This window comes from Peromyscus leucopus, chromosome 20, assembly GCF_004664715.2.
Source record: "Peromyscus leucopus breed LL Stock chromosome 20, UCI_PerLeu_2.1, whole genome shotgun sequence".
Lineage (NCBI taxonomy): Eukaryota > Metazoa > Chordata > Mammalia > Rodentia > Cricetidae > Peromyscus > Peromyscus leucopus.
Genome location: NC_051080.1, coordinates 11,950,865 through 11,969,641, shown reverse-complemented (window position 1 = coordinate 11,969,641; position 18,777 = coordinate 11,950,865). Strand labels below are relative to the sequence as shown.

The 18,777-nt window shown below is 38.5% G+C and overlaps 1 protein-coding gene across 4 annotated transcripts in view; it reads left to right on the top strand.

Annotated features, from left to right (window-relative positions):
• The window catches only part of Cntn1 (contactin 1), a 315,808-nt gene that overhangs the window by 241,196 nt on the left and 55,835 nt on the right, over positions 1 to 18,777 (top strand). For 3 of the 4 annotated variants that reach the window (XM_028869263.2, XM_037197418.1, XM_028869261.2), the window contains exons 16-17: positions 9,967 to 10,125; positions 13,937 to 14,086. In XM_028869263.2, coding sequence (XP_028725096.1) covers positions 9,967 to 10,125; positions 13,937 to 14,086 — 309 coding nt within the window. Of the gene's footprint in view, positions 1 to 2,371; positions 2,507 to 9,966; positions 10,126 to 13,936; positions 14,087 to 18,777 lie in introns of those variants that run through there. The other variant, XM_028869264.2, reaches the window with a different exon arrangement.

The following is an 18,777-nucleotide window of genomic DNA, read 5'->3' as shown; positions in this document are numbered from 1 at the left end:
TAAACTTGATCAAATTATTCTCCCAAGTGCCACAAGTTATTAATAATCCAAAATGAAGATAAATAGTACAGCAGTGTGGATTATTTAAAATGGTAATTTCATTAACAAAATCTCTTTTCCATTCATTGTCTTGAACAGAAGAAGACAAAGGCATCGGCTAGATAGATGAAAATCAACCATGGAAAGTATTGCTTATGTAAAATCCCTGTGGAGCAAAACTATTTTCTCTTGTGGAGGCTGACACGTTTAGTTTTGAGAAAGTGCATTTCTGTCCTGGGGATGCCATCTGCATGCTAGCTTCTACTTGCCAGCAGCCTCCCTCCCGCCAGCATACCTTTCTGACCCTGGCCCTGGATCTCCCATTGCTTCCTAACTACACAAAGACAGGGAAGCACTTGGACAAAGCTTTTACCTGTTGGCCAGTGTGGGAAGCTACAGTGGCAAGTTTAAGGCTGTGGTTCCTCTAACTCTGTTAACTATTACTGGGATTAAATGTATGATACACTGAGGGGAATAAGGAATGTTTAAGGTTAGACAAGTGAATTTAGAATTTCTCTTGGTGTCTACAAAGGCAGCTTTTTCACAGCTGGTGCCCTCTACTTTCTCTCAAAGTGATTTTAGGATCCCACCAATTCGAAGTCTACTTTGTGTTGGGACTTCTCCATTGGATAAGAACAGGAAGGCATGGGTCTTAGACTTCCCGGTCACAGTGCTTTTCCATTATGAGGATTTACTGTACTTCATGTTCTCATGATTAATTGCAGATTCCAGCATACTGGTTCCCGAGAAATAAATCACTTCCGTTGCTAATTGCCTAGTGCTTTCTGTCAGCAGTAGTCACACTCAGGACAACCTGAAGACATAAGTGGATGTGTATGGACATTTCTCAGGTCACTCCTAAAACACAATCCCAGTGTTCCAAAAGGCATTGGAATTCATACGACAGTAACCAGATTTCAGGGAAAACTTTAAATCCTCCTAGTTCTTAGAAAATGCATCTAGTTTTAAGATGCATATTACTTTTAGAAAAAAAATATTCATTGTGAGAACACAGTGGAAATGTCAGGAGAAATGTGCCAGGCACTCACTTCCTGAAGGATGAGTAATGGGTCATGGGAAGGGAAAAGAACAACAGCTATCCTGTTAAAGTTAGGAAGAAGAATGGTGATAGGTGCTCTATCGTATCATAGTTTTGACAGCAAAAATACAGCAGTGAATAATGTGCTATATGTATTTTTCAAAAGTTAGAAGGAAGATTTCAAGTGTTTCCTTCATATAGAAGAGGTAAGCATGTGAAGAGATGCGTGTACTTTCCTTCTTGTGAGCATCATATAATATATGCATGTGGTGCATGGCAGTCCATAAATACAAAGGTTTTTACAGATTGTGTATAATAAAAATAAAATGTACACTTCTTCTGAATTCCCAATACTATTAGTAAGAAATTCTTTGGGACAAACCAGAGGACAGGAGTCCTCTATGGAAATGGAAGAGTTTAGGTTCTATGGACCTAAAGAACACACCTCTAAACAGCAGCTCCCAGCATTCTTAGTGGCTCTCAAGAAGAAAGTTTTATTTACCTTTCAAGAATTTCTCCAGGTTCGGGGGCTGTTGCTGATGGGAATAGTTAGGTTCCTCTGGGTCCTTGAGTCTCAACAACCTACAAGAACACAAAGACACCTCAATATTGAGGATACACCCTGTGTGACTGCTCCAGCCCTGTCTCTCCACACCCCCAACCTCAAAGCACAGAAAAGCAACTCTGCAATAATACAAACTCCCAACAGCTGCCTGGTCAGTGAAGATCAGGTGCTAAATTTACAAAAGGGAATACTAATATAAATTTTTATGAATGTTTTTCTCTTAGAAGTTAAATCTAATAATCTTTCTTCCTTCATTTCTTCTTTTTTTCTTTTTTCCTTCCTTTCTTCCACCTCCTCCTCCTCCTTCTTCTTTTTATAATTACAAGTCCTCAGCACATATATGTTAGTAACTAGACTTGAATTAGAATGAAATTTAAAATCCAGGAGCTCCAGCCTTATTTTCTCCTTTTTCTTTCATTTCCATCTGTTATCTTTCTTTCTTTTGGGAGTGGGGGTGGGTGGGTGTAAATTCTGGCTTTTGCCTAGGAGTTTTAGACACTACTCTTGTGCTTTCGAACTTCAGTCAGTGCTGGTGAGGAATGAAGGGTCGCTGACCAATGCCCGCGGTGTCAGTTCCTCTCCTTTAGGCAAGCATCCTTGGTAAGTAGACAGCTCTGCGTTCATGGTTTCAACTGTCAAGGAAACCTGGCAGGTCCCAATGCAGGTGATTTCCTGCCCAGAATTGGGCATCTGGACATTCCCTTCAGCATTAATCTTTCCTCTTGCAGGTAAAAAGAGAAAAGATGGAGAGAAAAACATGGTGGACCTCTTTCTCCCCGTCTGTGCCAGCCTGCCTCCAACCTGGTGATCGGGATGCTCACCTTTTGTGTGAAATCCCCCTTCTCCCGAAATTTAAAAAAAAAAAAAAAAAAAAAAAAAAAAAAAAAAAAAAAAAAAAAGTGCCGAACTAGATTTGACTAATTAACCCCAACCTTGTAGCTTTTACAATTCCATTCCCCATCCTAGTTCGTAGAGGATGTTTGAGACTTCTTAACACGCTTTGAAGTGAGAGGTTTTAAACTCCTGGATTAGCTTTACTAACCCCGCAAACAACGCCTCGCAAACTAACCTAGGACATCATATACTAGCCCAGTGAAAGTCCCATGTTTCCTATCCTGTTTTTCTTTGAGAGTATGTATCTCAGAAGTTAGCTCATTACCATAAAAAGTTAAGAAGGCCTGGCGACATATAAAACAGGGATGCTGCCGCCACAGGAACTGTTTGCTTTATTACAGCGGGTAATGGAGTGCTGCTGTCCAGTTCACCAGTCCTTTTAATAGGAGTGCATGCTGGGCGGGGTCGCACTACTAGTGACTTCCTTTTCTAACGATGCCTTTCGTGCTTTGGAGGAACCGTTGAAAAGCAGCTGTAAGCCATCAGCCAGGGATCACGACCTTTGAGTGTCTGGGAGCACAGCCTGGGTTTGGGAAGTAAACAAGGACAGTGTATATAGCAAGATTCTCAGGATGATGGTGAAGTCTTCAACAGCTCGCTTTCGCATTAAACTGTGGTAACTCGTCCCATGATCCTTCTCGGCCTTCTCCTTCAGGAGGAAGGGTGGGTTTTGTATTAGGATGGAGCTGAAGTGAAGACTGGACCCAAATGTTCAATTCTTCCTGGGACTGCTTAAATTTCTTCTGTTTTCTTTGTTTAGAGATAAACATATTTAAAATTCTTAATTTTTTTCCAGGAAGTAATTTTTGCTCTACTTAGACAGTTTTATGCATAGCAATGAGATATTATTTAGTCATTTCATTTAGTGATTAGTGACCCCCAGCAACCTCATCTGTGGTTGAGGGGAACCATTTGAGGATGTGTATATTACTCTTAGATAATCACACATGGATGGTTACACTGCAAATAACTTTCAAAGGACAAGGATCTCTGGATTTCTTATATGCACCCTTTATATCTTGTAGTTGTGGTTGACATAAAGAACTATCTACATAAATTTCTATTTTAGTAAATATTCAAAACTATTTTGAGGTGGGTTTATTGTGTGTGTGTGCGCGCGCGTGCGTGAGCATGTGTGCAAATATCGCCATGGAAACACATCTGAGCCACTACTCAGGGCATTTTCTTTTTTTTAAGAATTTTTTTTGTTCATTTTACATACCAACCACAGATGCCCCCTCTCATCTCTCCTCAGGCTCCTCCCCAGACTCCTCCCTCCCCTGACTAACCCCCCATGCCCTCTTCCAAAAGGGTAAGGGCTCCCATGGGAAGTCAGCAAAGCCTGGTGGTACATTCAGGACCAAACCCTTCCTCCCCACTGCATCAAGGCTGAGCAAGGCATCCAAACATAGGTAATGGGCTCCAGAAAGCTAGCTCATGCACCAGGGATAGATCCTGATCCCACTGCCGGGGTCCCTCAAACAGACCAAGCTACACATCTCTCTCCCATATGCTGAGGGCCTAGTCCAGTCCCATGCAACCTCCACAGCTGTGGCTCTAAAGTTCATAAGTTCCCAGGAACTTGGTTCAGTCATCTCTGTAGATTTCCTCATCATGATCTTGACTCCCCCCTTGGTCATATAATCCCTCTTCCCTCTCTTCAACTGGACTCCGAGAGCTTGGCCTGACGCTTGCCTGTGGATCTCTGTATCTGCTTCCATCAATTACTGGATGAAGGCTCTGTGATGACAGTTAGGGATTTTACCAATCTGATTACCGGGATAGGCCAATTCAGGCACCCTCTCCACTATTGCTAGTAGTTTAATCTGGGGTCATCCTTGTGGATTCCTGGGAATTTTCCTAGCTCTATCTGAGGTGATACCTTCAAGAGCAGATAACAAAATAAAGAATGAAAATTCATAAAGAAACCACATGATAGGAAAGTGTGAATTCTTTAAACAAGAAAGGTTTCTTAGTTTCATTAACTTCCTCTTGCCTTAATCTCCTTTCTAAGCAGGGTAGAAGTTCATTTTTATTTATTTTTTAATCAACGTCAGAGAATATTTGCTATTTATCTCTGACTTACTGTTGCTCAAACTTGAACAGCTGTATACCACACCGATTTGATTTTGTACCATTACAAATGAGCCATTGTCCTGACAAATTTTCTGGTATTAGCTGGCATGTTGTAATGAAGGATCTTTAATTGACTTATTTGGTAAAGGAGGAACAACTGGCCAGCTAAAACTTATATGTTTTTTTTTCTCTATTGACAAGTTTTATTTTGAGATGATTTTTTATCAAATAAAGGGTGATGGTTTCCATAATTTTTGTTTCCTTAGCATCTTCTAACGTCATCTGCTTGTAGGTAGCACTTTGGTAAAAATTAACAATGGGTACAGAAGATGTGTTGTGATGCTTTGGTTTTTGTATTAAAAATTGACCACTTGTCAGGAGAAAGAGAATGACCACTTTGAAATTGGCAAATTTCAAATTTATTTAAAGAGTAGGTGACATCACATAGACTGGAAATATTTAACAGGCAGCATTGGAAAGCACTTCATATTGCAGACACATGGTCTGAGGTTTTAAATTGGCATGCCCTGGTTTAGTCCCACTGAGCTAGGAAGGTGTGTCACCTATTATGACCATACTCAGTCTCTGACTGCCCAAGAGGGTGTGGCAATCATCTTTCCAGACCAGAATTCTTTTACAAAATACACAGACACTGGCTGTGAGGAGCACTGTGCACTGGGCTCTTTCTTCGTGTACCCAGTCAATGAGTCAATAGTAAAATGATTAAGATACAAGAGTAAATTAGTGAAAGAAACTATGGGTGTGACAAATGACAATCTGTGCCACTCCACAGATTCTGGACATTTCTCTATTCCTTCACTGGTGAACAGAACTGAAACAAGCTTTGGTGGTTGTGTGTGGACTCCCCAGTGCCTGGATGTAACCCTGGGAAGGAGGCTGCTAGCTAGATGTGCTTCATCCTGCAAGGACAACGAGTGATGGCTCAGAGCATCCTCTATCAACAATCTTTGAGGACACTAAAGCTGGAGAGCAAGACCATGTGGATGAGGAACAGAAAGGGTGGGGCTAGCGTTAGAACAGGAAGGATGGTATATGTCCACACCTCCATCTGAGCAGGGCAGGAAGACACTCCTAGGCAAGCAGGGGGCTCACCACAAGGCTGCCATCATCTAGTTGAATCAGGAAACAGAAGCCAGTCATTCTGTAGGGATATGACACATGAGCTCAAAAGTACTCAGCACGGAGGGCTGGAGAAGGATTGTGAGGCAGCTGATGCAGGAGAGGGATGGAAAGCAGAGAAACTCCTTTCACCAACTATCCTCTCTGTCTCTTTCCCCTCTTTTCCTTTCTTTGTTTCCTGTTATACTGTTTCCATCTCCCCCACTCTTTAATGGTGGTAAGAAAAGCTAATAACTTGATTCTGCTAAAGCTAGTCACAAAAATGCATCAGTTCATCACCTTCCTTCAGCTCTCTTTATTAGATATAAGACTTCCGTTAATTGTTTGAGCATTCCACACTTGCATACAATGTGCTTTGATCATGTTCATCCCTACTCCTCCCACATCCCAGGTCCTCCCCCAGCTCCTCCTCCCAATGTCATGCCTTCTTCTAATTTGTGCCACCCACATACTCATGGGTGTGAACCACCCACTGGAGTGTGATTGACCTACCAGGGACTACATCTCCGAAGAAAACTGACCCTCTCCCACCCCCAGCAATAATCACCTTTCAATATCCTCAGTAAAGAGTGAAAGCCATGAGCCTTTCCCACCTCCAAGTTGGAATGTACACGGTTTTGATTTTGTTCTGGTTTTGTGCAGGCAACCAAGGCTGTTGTGAGTTCATGGGTGCATCTTAGCAATCTTTTCCCCTTGTCTTCTCTGACCTCTAGCTCTTAAAATATTACTACCCCCTCTTCTGAGATTGCCTGTGAGCCTTGGGGAAAGCCACTATACATCTTTAGTAATTAAGAGAAAGAAATAAATTGAAGAATAAAATAATTCAAATTCCAAGGCCCCTTCCAGATGATGAATTTCTATCATGTGTCATGATAATGTACCCTTGAGATGAAGATGTGCTTATAGAAATCATTATCTTCTGGATGAGGATGCCCTAACAAATGCTAAATATGTGGTAAAATGCTGAGAATGTGTGTAATAGCCATTTGCTGGTATACTTCCTGATGTTAGTTCTTCCCATGAGGATTTATTGAGAGTACACAGTGATGAACGGAAAGAAGGGAGGGGGAGAGAGGAAGGAAGGAAAAGAAACTTGAAGTCACAGTTATGTGTAAACCCCGTGCCCTCTATCTGTCATTGAGAAGAGTCTCAGGAAAGGGCTCTCGGCTTGTTGGGTGCCTTCTTTTGTTCTAGGGCACACGGTTTCTTTGTCTCACTTTCTACCACAGCACCGTCACTCTAGAGTAAAACAAATGAACCAAGTAACATGAGCATGCGCTGCGGCAAACCCTCCTGTGGGAAGTGCAGCATCCTGGCCTGGGGGCAGCTCCGGCCATGCAGAATTCCATGCGCCACAGTAGCTGTGCAGTCTGCATTCCCCCTCACTCCCATCAGATGCCGAGGAAAACACTCCATTTTCTAGGATCCCTGCTGCTCTAAGATGATAAATGAACGGTTCTTCTTAGGAGTAATTACTGCTTCCAGGAGCTGTGACTCCTAGAAAGCAATAATGGTAACTGACGTTTTCCAAAAGTTCTGAGGACCAGGCCTGCCTGGAACCAAATTCTTTAAGGTGGTTATTCCAGTCACACCAACAATCTAATAGTGAACTCACATTGCTCCTATTTTACCTACGAGAAAGCAAGAATTCTGTCATTTGAAAACCCTGACCATGTTTAATTAGCACCTGAATTCTAAAGGCATGTTTATTTTGAACTGTCAAATTCCAACTTTTTAATTTTACTATGATTTGTTTTTCCTCTGAGTGAAATCTTTATCTTGGAGACAAATACAAGAAATAACTAGGTGAGAAGCGAGAGATATGGGGCAGCCATTAAAGGCTAAGGCTCATAATAAGAGATTATGAAGCAGACAAGTTTGTTTTGTATTAGATAAAATATTGCAAAGTAATATTATCACATAAGGGATTTGAGGGTGCTGGCTGCTCCTTTCATCTGCTCCCTCAGTTCCACTTCCTGGTAATACAGCATCTCAAGGTTAGTGTGTGAATGAAGACATTGGCTGTGATCACTTCGTCCATATGGTCAACAATGGACCCTAACAGGCCAAGCATGCATCAGAGATCATCATGACAAATAACAACCATATATTTGCTCAGAAATGTTGTGTTTCAGTCACTGAACAACTCAACAAAGTTATGATGCACACAAAGTCCCTAACAAACATACTAACGTGTGCAACATCATCCAATCTTTGTGCACTATTACTCACCTGAAACTCCAAGAATTTCAGAGAAAAACAGCAGGGAAATGATGAGCACATGAGCAGGTAGAAGCTAACCTGGGAGTTTCTTCTTCGAGCCCTTGTAACATTGCTGTACACTAATGCTCAGCAGAGTTTGGATGCATCATAGAAACTTATCTATTCCATTAAAAATTGCTTCTTTCCTCTTTCACCTTTTCTATTTTAATTCTCTGAAATACTATGCTCAGTACTTGATTTGCTTGTTAGTCTCATTAACAAGTGGCCCTGTGTTTCAGTCTGGATTTTACATGTTAAAAAAAAAATGTGGTTTATTCTCTTTGAATAGCAAGTGTGCTCTATATCATGTACATATCTGTATTTGATTGTTTAGCATTAAGTAAAAGCACACTCATAGATGATAATTTTAGAAGTTTGTTTACCTTTATTGTATTCGTATGTATCATTCTAAGGAATAAATTTTACTGCTGTCAACAGGGTGTGTCCTGTGTTTATTGGCACACAAATACTTTCTTCCTTGAGACTGGCAAAGGTGAGAGATGTTGCCTATCCTCTATAAAACCCAATCATATATGAGGAAGCACCACCAAGGCTACCTACTCACTTGATAGAACATAAGGAAGGTATTAGCTATGGGATAAAGACAGATGTGTACTTTAGCAAAATTCACTATTAAAAAAAAAGCAACAACCAAATAGTTGATTGCTGTATTTGATAGGCACAATTCAGTTAAAGATGCACCTTAGACAGTTAAGTGGGGGCATTTTCTGAATATCTGCACTAGATGTCTCTTAACCAAAATGATTTTAACAGCAAGTAATGGCTGCTAGTTTATTACTTAAAATATCTCCTCTAGCCCTCAGTTTTAAGAAGAAAAAAAATCAAGACCTGAAATAGCAGGATCTTGAACACCATCTCCTGACATTTACCAGCTTTTACTCTCCTTATTACTTTACTGGTCCATTTCAGTCTCTCAATTTAAAAAGCTGTGGAAACCCCTAAAGTTACATCTGTTTCAGCATGGTGTTGTCAGTTTGGAGAATAAAATAGGTAGCATAGTTTCTGCAGAATTATGCACCTATGGTAACCTATTTTAACACTGTTTCATGTTTACCAAAATGGGGTCTTGTGTTCTAAGACTTGTAGACATCTAATGTGATGTTTTCAGAGCAGGAGCCACTTAGTGGAGAGTTATTTTCAATATTTTATTTAAGTAGAAAAATCTCTCTTAATGTAACTTATTTTTATTGCTGTAACTAATAGGAAATTTGGTAGCGAAAGCAATATATAAAATGATTCTCAGAAATCCAAGTAAAATAGAATATATTACCATTATGATTAATTTTGTGGCATGTAGGTTGTAGTGAGGTGTTTGTTCCATCTGGGGAGACAGAATGAAACACTGGACCAAATATTCTTGTATTTGAATTGAATATGTTCATGCATCTAGTAGACATTCATTAAAGCTCAACACACTACAATTTGTATTGGCTTTGCTGAAGCCAAGTGCATTTTTTTGTGTCAACTAATTTCACTTTTTTTATGAGTAAATTGCTGGGTTTTTTAATTTGTATATTTTAAAAATTTATTAAGGGACACAGGTGTACATCTGGAGGTCAGAGGACAACTCCATGTGTCTGGGAATCAGAGGACAACTTTTGGGAGTCAGTTCTCTTTTTCTGCCATGTGGGTCCTGGAGATTGAACTCGGGTCATAAGGCTTGGTGGCAAGTGCCTTTACCTGCTGAGCCATCTCGGTGGCCCACTGCTGTTTATAATGTGTTGCCTTCCTTACAAAGGGACACATGAAATAATTAAGTGCAAGCACAGGATATGCTATCATTCCTTATTGTCTACATTGGAGGGAAGAGCAACAACCAACACAAATTGCATTGTTTAGAATAACTGCAAGGAGGCCCCTTGTGTATTCTCATGTGTGTTTAATTCACTAACTGAGACTCACTGATTTCTTACCCACATCTTTATCCCAGGCCCCCCAGGCCCTCCAGGTGGCCTGAGAATAGAAGACATCAGAGCTACCTCTGTGGCACTGACTTGGAGCCGTGGTTCAGACAATCACAGTCCTATCTCTAAATACACTATCCAGACCAAGACTATTCTCTCAGATGACTGGAAAGATGCAAAGACAGGTAAGTTTGCCTGTCTAATTAGCCTAATTATGTTTCCATGGGATTTTCCTTTTTGTCCCTTCTAATTTTAATTTTTCCTCCCTCCAAGTCTTCCTAATGCCCTCTTTCTCTAATCCCTCCCATGACCCCCTCACTTGCTCAGATTGATGGTCTTTTCTTTTCTTTTATTACCACTGTTACACACATGCATATGAATGCACAAATATATAAATAGAAGCTGCTAAATTTGTTTAGTCTTGCTTGTATGTATATGATTTCAGGGCTGAGCATTTGTATTGGATAACCAGTTAGGAGGCTCTCCCTGGTTGAGGCTAATTCTTCTGCTCTCAGTGATCATTAGTTGCCTGTAGTTCCTTGTCTAGGGGTGGGACCCATGAGATATCCCCCTTCCACATTAGTGTATCTATTAGGATTATAATTGTTAAGGTCTTGTTAGGTAGCCATATCATTGAGGTAACCTGGGTGAAGTTTCTTAGTCATTCCTAGGAGATACAATCTCACATGTAGCAGATTTCCTGGTATTCTGGTTATTACAGTTTCTCTGTACCTTCTTGATATCCCCAAGCCTTGGCTACAGGAGTTGTGTAGTTATATTCCCTGGAGCTAGGCTCCCTGGGATCAATAGTTCTCTGAATTAAGACCAATTTTGCTTTTCTGTAATAGTCTCCATTTGCTGACAAAAGAAGCTTCTTTGATTCATGGTGGGAGCAAAAATATCTGTAGATATAAAAGCATAAGGATATGTTTTAGAATGCAGTTAGTATTATTTTATATTTGCCTAAAATATACATACATGTATATTGTTTTATAGGTTTTAAATACATTCCTTAATAATTCAAAGGGCAGATTTCACATATTATTTTCTGTGTGTATATACTGTATGTGTTAGTGTGTACATGGTCCTATATGTGCAGTTGTACACATGTGGAGGCCACAGTCACCCATGGTGTCATCCCTCTGGAGCATCCACTTATTTGTTGTGATAGACTTTAACTGGGACCCACGTCTGCTGACTAATCTAGTGTGACAGACCTTCCAGTTCCATGTATCTGCCTATCTCCTTCTCCCTAGATCTGGGATTCCAAGTGCATACTAGTATGCCTGGCTTTGTACATAGATGAGGGAGATCAAACTCAGATCCTCATGTTTACATAGGCATTTTATCAACAAGCTATCTGCCCATCCTACTAGATGCTATTCTCTTAGTATCTACTTCTTTTTCCCTCTTTAAGAAGGTTATATTTACCTATGAGCCATGGCTTCCTGTTGGAGTCTGCTTTCTCATGGTAGAAGCTCCAGAGCTGTATGATTATCTTTCTACTTTTTTTTTTAATCAAAGCAAATATGGTCCATGTCCATATTTGGAATCAACTTTTACCACCAAGAAACTCCAGTTGACCTTTTATGACCTATTGCCTCTACTCCTCCAAATATTCTAGGGAGTCAAGTAAGATTTCTCTATTGGGAGTATTCCCTGGCTTCCTGTGTTTGCAGAATTTTCAGACTAGTTCCTCATCTATCTGAAGTCAGCCTTTGAGCTGTAGTCTCCATGGAATAGCTGCATGGCTCTTCCCATTTGAAGCTAACATAACCCGTTCATAGCTGTTTGGAGGAGTCTCAGTGAAGCATTGGCTATCACAGGAGTAATCTATCATTGCCAAGATGGGCCTTTAGGAATGTGTCAAATGTCTCCAATCTTAAGATTTTTCAGTAGTGCTGAGGATTTGTTCCATGGGAAGTAGCAGAGTGGATCTGATTGCCTCTTTAAGCTTTCTTTAATGCTTTTTTTGCTCAGGACCCCCAAACTCTTTCTGTGTGATCAACATAACAAACTTTTACAAATGCTGTAGCTTAAACCAATACAAATTGACTCTTATGGTTTCAGATGCCAGTCATATGATACCAAGGTCTTTTCACGGCTATACTTTCTCAGTTCCAAAGGACCACATATCCCTTGACTTTCTAGCTTCTGATATTTTATGTGATGTGATGTGATGTGATGTGTGTGTGTGTGTGTGTGTGTGTGTGTTTCTATATATGCATTTAGGAATGTGCATGTACACATGTATTCAAGGGTGCTTGGAAACCAAAGGACAATCTTGAATGGTGTTCCTTACAAGAATTCTACCTTGTTTTTTGTGTCAGTGTCCCTTGCTGACCTGCAGTTTGTCAACTAGTCTAAGCTAGCTGGCCAGCAATCTCCAGTGATCCTAGAATCTCTGCCTCCCCAGTGGTACATTTATAAGCATGCTCTAACATGCCCGGATCCCAGATCTTCCAAGCTCTCTTCCAGTGTCTTGTAGAAACAAGAAACATCACCCATGTTCCTTGCCTATGACTGTATCACTTCACTATCTACCTCCATGGCCATATTTCTTCCTTCTCTTTGTAAGGTCTTTCTTCTATGTCTTCTACAAAGACACTTATCATTGGGTCACAAACTAACAGTTAATGGTCTTATATAAAAAAATCTCTAGCTTAATTTGAGCCTCTTCTTAAAATTCTCTGCTGACACCCCACTGTTCACATTAGGTATCACACGGGTTCTGAATTTTGACATGGACATATTCTTGGCTATCTTATCATTTAGTATGATACAGCCTTCTTTCTATGGGCAGCTCAAAGGTGATGAAATGAGTGACATGGGAAAAAGATTCCATCTCAATCAGAATTTTATTTTTTCCCTTTACTTGATGAAGATCTTTTATTGCTGCAGACCCTGACTTGCCCTCTTTCCATCATCTGAAATCAAAGTCCTTCTGCATGTGAATTTAAGCACATATGAGGATTTAATGTGAGAGGCAAACCACATAGAATGAAAACAGAGACCAGAGGAGGCCAAAATTTTAATCAGGAAGTCAAAATTACATCTTCAGTCATTTAAACAAAGCTGTGGCAAGATGATAGGACAATTGACGAAACCAGCATTCAATGGAAAAAAAATTAGGCAGGGGGCAACCAGAGCTAGCCCTGGCATGCAAGGTAGAGAAGGTGAAAGCTGGACACTGAGCACCACCTCCTCAAAGGCTGTGTGTTTATGATCTGCATAAACAGATGACAGTTCCCCAAATATTAACATAATGAGTCACAGGCAAGCCTAAAAGAACAAATTCTCCAACTGGTATACAGGTATTTACATGTACTTGTGTGTAGGCTAATTATTAAAAACACGTAGAAATGTTTGAAGCAAGCTTAAACTAAGATATAGACCTGTCTTGGTTATGTATTTTTTATCATATCTCAATTAAATAAGCAAGCTAAGATCATATCTTAATGATGATTTATAACCTCCCTTGAGTAGCCGAAATGCTGAGAACTTCTTATAGCACATAAAAGCTTAGCTCCAGATGGTGTAAGTATACTTACAGGCAATATTATTCACGGTGTCATTTTTTAATTCAAGCAGAAAATCATTTGCTCCCTATGGACCACACTAGTGGAAGTTCACCCAATTTCTGCCTTAGGATATCATCCTAGGGTTTGCTCCAAGAGAGTGGCTCTTTTCTACTCAAGGGGTAGCCCATGGATTAGCAGCAAGGCTGCAACGGGGAGCTTGGCAGAGCCCCAGAGCGTGGCAGGAGCCCCCACCTCAGGGTTTCTAGACAGGCAAATTGCACACACATCTGTCACTTTCTCTAGATGGTTATCAGTGAACTTTCACGCTCCTCGACAAAGCATTTGTCATTGGTAGATGCTTTTGCGTTAACCGGCTGTGTATGTGCTGTCTTTCTGAAGTGGTAAAATGAAAATGGCTAGATACCAAAAGGATTTAGTCAACTGCTAATTTCTATTTTATGTTGATTTTATTGAGATCCCCCGATCATTGAAGGAAACATGGAGGCAGCAAAAGCGGTGGATTTGATCCCATGGATGGAGTATGAATTTCGGGTGGTAGCGACCAATACGTTAGGTACAGGAGAACCCAGTATACCCTCGAACAGGATCAAAACAGATGGCGCTGGTATGTGCAATAACCTTTGTAAATGTCATAAGGTTACAATACCCCTCTAATATATACTAGAATGCATTTGCAAATATTCCTGTAATCAGTGGTTCATCCAAAAGTGTTTGTGTGTGTAGCCCAAAACAATAAAATAACTACTAAAATATTAATGCAGGAGATACTTTAATTATATAAAAACCTATAAGTATTGTATTTTCTCAGCATATTCTACCAGAAACTATTCAAATAAGGTTTATATGTAGAATATATAGTCTTTAATATAAATTGTGAATCTTAATCACTAATCTTAAGATTAATGAATCTTAATCAATGATTAAGTGTCTGGATTAAATAGGTTCAATGATTTGGGAGGTTTACTTCTCTGGCACACCACAGAAATATTTGCAGCGGAATGCCCATGTGACTGGCACATGTGGGCAGAGTTTAGAGGGCAAAAAAAAAGACACGAGAGACAGTAAAGGTTCATAGGATCATGGCACCCAGGAGTCTTGACTTAAGACACAGCCTCAGGTGCCATCTAACTAGGTTCTCATAGCAGCTCAACCAATTCTGATTCTAATTTTTATGCTAAATACCAACTCCAATTAAATACCCTTTATTTTTAATAAATACTCCACTCTTTCTTTACCCCATGTTTCCAAAATAGAATGTTATTCTGATTTTAATGGTATTTCTTCTTTTTATTAATCCCTGTCTATTTAAAAACATTTTTTACAGGCTGAGTTCATTTATTTTAACTTTCCTTGGCAAAAATGAGAGCTTTGAGTTAAAGATTTTAAAAAGATGATTGACCACTATTAAAATTCTGCTGTGGTCTCTTAATGTCACTTACCCATATTTTTGGTTGTCCCAGTTCTTCAGCCCAATTTCCAAATAGAACTAGAATTTTAATGTCATGGGGATGGCCATAGAACTACAGTTCTATGTAGTTTCATGCAGCTGATCAGATAACCCTGATAGTGACAAAAGAAAGAAAATATCATTAAAACTCCTGGTTTGTTTTGGAAAGATTATCCCATTGCTTATCAATGGGATGGAGAAGTTCAGATAGTTGATTTAAGTCAAGGCCCATACTTATATGTTTGAAAGTTCAAATCCAGATGTCTTCCAATTCACGGTGCTAACTCTTCAAGATAGCTTTGCAAGCAGGACTCTGAACACACATCTACTTATAAACTTGGATTAGAATCCTAACTGAGGCTTCAATTTCTTCCTTAAATATGAAGGTAAATGTCACCAGAAATTTTAGATTTTGTATATTCCCCTACAAAATGACCTGGAACATCCTGTTTTCTCTACACCACAGAAATTTCATTAGGAGGAAGACTCAATCCAAGTTGAAACCGTATAGGATGCAGACACCGCCTAGCCAGGTCGTGGGTTTATTTACTCATTGCTATCTCAGATGCCACCTATGTTGCAATGGTGGCTTCTGTGTGATTATTTACCCTCTCTTGAGAAACAAAGAAAAACAAATGGAGTGTGACGTGACTAGTGGTTTTGACCACAGAATTCCATACCAAGAAATCACACTTGATTTGTTTGTACAAGCCTTCATTTCAGAATAAAATTTCAGGAAAATCCCAAGTGTTTAAGTTGGGTTAGGTAAATATTTCAGTTGTAACATCATACCTGTCTCAGGTTTAGGGTATTTTTTTCCTCATTGAGTTGTATTGATTTTCTATTGTGTGAACAGTGTCTTTTCTGAACACCAGTTTCCTTAGTGAATATTGTCCATAATGTAGAAGGCAATCTTTGACATTGCTCATCTGTAGGACCTCCCTTTTTCTTAGGCATTTTGCTATAAGTGATATTTTTATTTTTTAATCTCAGATAATATTGTTTAAAAGGACTCACTACCTAGAGACAATTACTATGAAGTCTATCATAAGTTGTTTTTGTATCTGATAGTAGAAGGATGCATTTTTTAAATCTTAGAAAAGTTGAGTTTGATTATTTTATATCGGAATATATAAAAATAATCAATATCTAATACCACATCTGTAATTTAATACCATATTTGTAATTTAAGAAACAGTATTTTGATTAAAAATGGTAACAAAAGCATCCCCTTTGCTTTGTATCATCACAGGACACATCCCCACATCAATATCTCGGCAGTGAAGGCAGATTTAATTTTGGTAGCTTTCATATATATGCCAGTTCAGGTCCATTTAATGAGGAAAAATAGCATCACAACCAAGAATGATATGTAAAGCATAGTGCCTTAGTTTTATGCCTAATGAAACTATTATACTCTTGTATTTTTATTTACTCTGTTTTATTTATTTTTGTTTTCTATCTATCTTTTTTTAAATGTGTTTAATACAAGGGGAAACATATTAGTAACAGTAATAGTATAAGAAAAAATTATTGCCATTATTTTGTTTGTATGTAAACATGTTTAGCAAATGCACTAGAATGATTCTTTTGTTTTCATAAACATGAGAACAATAGAAATCTTTAATCCTTTCACTTCTTATAAATAACAAAAATATAATCAGATTGAGATCTGCAGAAAACTTTATTGCGCACTGTGATTTTTGCGCACAACCTTTGTTTCTCCAAAACTAAATGTCCTCACCTGACCTGAGTTACTGCTTTATTGTAAGTCTACTGATGGAGTTACAGAGTTATGTTGCAGTTTCTTTATATTTATAAATATTAAACAAACTTGTGATCTTGCTGGATGAGACATCATGGGTTCCCAATCTGTTTTTATCCTCCAATAGGAAAGCATCTATTTAAATTGTGAGCCATGTGAGACTTTTCAGCATGCTCTACCACCAGTATTACGAGTTACAAGCACTATACAGTTCATTGGATTGTACTGTTAGCACTTCAGAACCGTGTATTAATGATATAATTGTATTGTAATCTCAAAAATAAAAGAAACGGTTAAAAAAGAGGCATCTATACATTGAAAATAGAACATTGAATGTCAGTCCTTGGTTTTATAGACTGACACATACAACCATGTTCAATCTTGTTTTTTTAATAATGAACTTTTGATATAAATTGAAATTTTTATGTTTAACTTTGTGTTAAGATGACAATACACGATAAAGCACGAATTAAAAAATAACTTGTCAGCACATTTTGTATCAAAAGCCAATCTTTAGAAAATACATGATTTTCATATTCAGAATTTCTTGCTGGGTGGTGGTGGCACATGGCTTTAGTCCCAGCACTCAGGAGGCAGAGGCAGGTGGATCTCTGAGTTTGAGGCCAGCCTGGGTTACAGAGTGAGTTCCACGAAAGATGCAATGCTACATAGAGAAACCGTGTCAAAAAAAAAAAAAAAAAAAAAAAAAAAAACACCACAGATTTTTTTATGTGCCAGTTTTAATGTTGGCAAATAAAGCCCAAACTGGAAATTATTTAAGAATTAAAATATAAAAGGAAAATTGGGAATATTAGGTTCTTTCATTGGAAAAAATAATCATGATATTATTGAGTTGATTTCCTAGCTGTTTCTGGGACTATAAGCTGAAACATGCAGGCCCTTATACAAATAAAACAAATCACTCTTTATCCAAAATGCTGGCAAAGGGATGATTTAAAACATCTTACTTTAAAACTATAAGTATTGTTTATTCACTATTAATAATTTACCACTTCTTAAACGTTAGTTCAAGTTTGTTTTGATAATTTATGGCTTAAAGAACACCAAGTTTTTTTTTTTCCCTGTTAAGTGCCTGGAGCCTGAAGCAAAAATTGCCTGCTAATGTTTATCAAGATTTACTTCCCTGAGACCAAGCATTCTGTGGGAAGACTTCCTCCTCAGGCAGGACGGAGCATAGAGTGCCAACTGCTCTGTTCTCTGATTCGATTTACACATATTACATGTCAATTCCCTCTGTGGAAAATTGCTTCTACCCTGCAAAAGCTAAAAATAATAAGTCAACAATCTAGGCAAAACAGCAACATTTTCTATTAACAGACATAGTTCTTACCTCTGTGGCTTTCTTATTTTGAGTTTAACAGCATGAACAGAATGGATACTCTCTGAAAAAAAAAATGAGTCTTGAACTCCTTACTTGAAGCATGCTAGAAAGTATTTAATTTATCACAAAATAGAAAATGTTTAGTCTAATAGAGATATAGTCTGTTTTTAGCTGTTATAACTTAAAAGGTTTAAATTGGTTTTAATGAAAAACATTACAAAGAAATGACTTGACATATACACTTGTCCTAAGAGGAATATTTGATTCCATACACTTTTATAATCATTTATTTAAGATTACCTTGAAATTATTCCCCCACAACCACTCTACTTGTATCTGGAGTAAAACAATATTTGATTTATTGATTTTAGAGAAAGACGCTTTTAGTTTTTCCATAGCACACAGAGTTCTAAATGTAGAATATTAATTTGAAGGCTAAGAGCATTCACAGTTGTTTTAACAGCCTGGCCTGCAATATGTGGATATATTAACAAATGAGCTACACTTTACCTCTTAACATCCTTGTGTGTCTAATTTCACCCTCGAGTATACAAGTAGTTAGTGACAGTTGAATAGCAAATTTGTATCTTGGGCTTCACATTAATCTCTTCGTGAGGAAAGGAGATCACATAGCTTGATGGACAGAGGAGGAAAATGTATTTTAGTTTCTATGCTGCTGAAGTATGTATTTCATCTAGGAATTTATAAGGCTGACATGGAAGTTTTAAAATATGCTTCTTT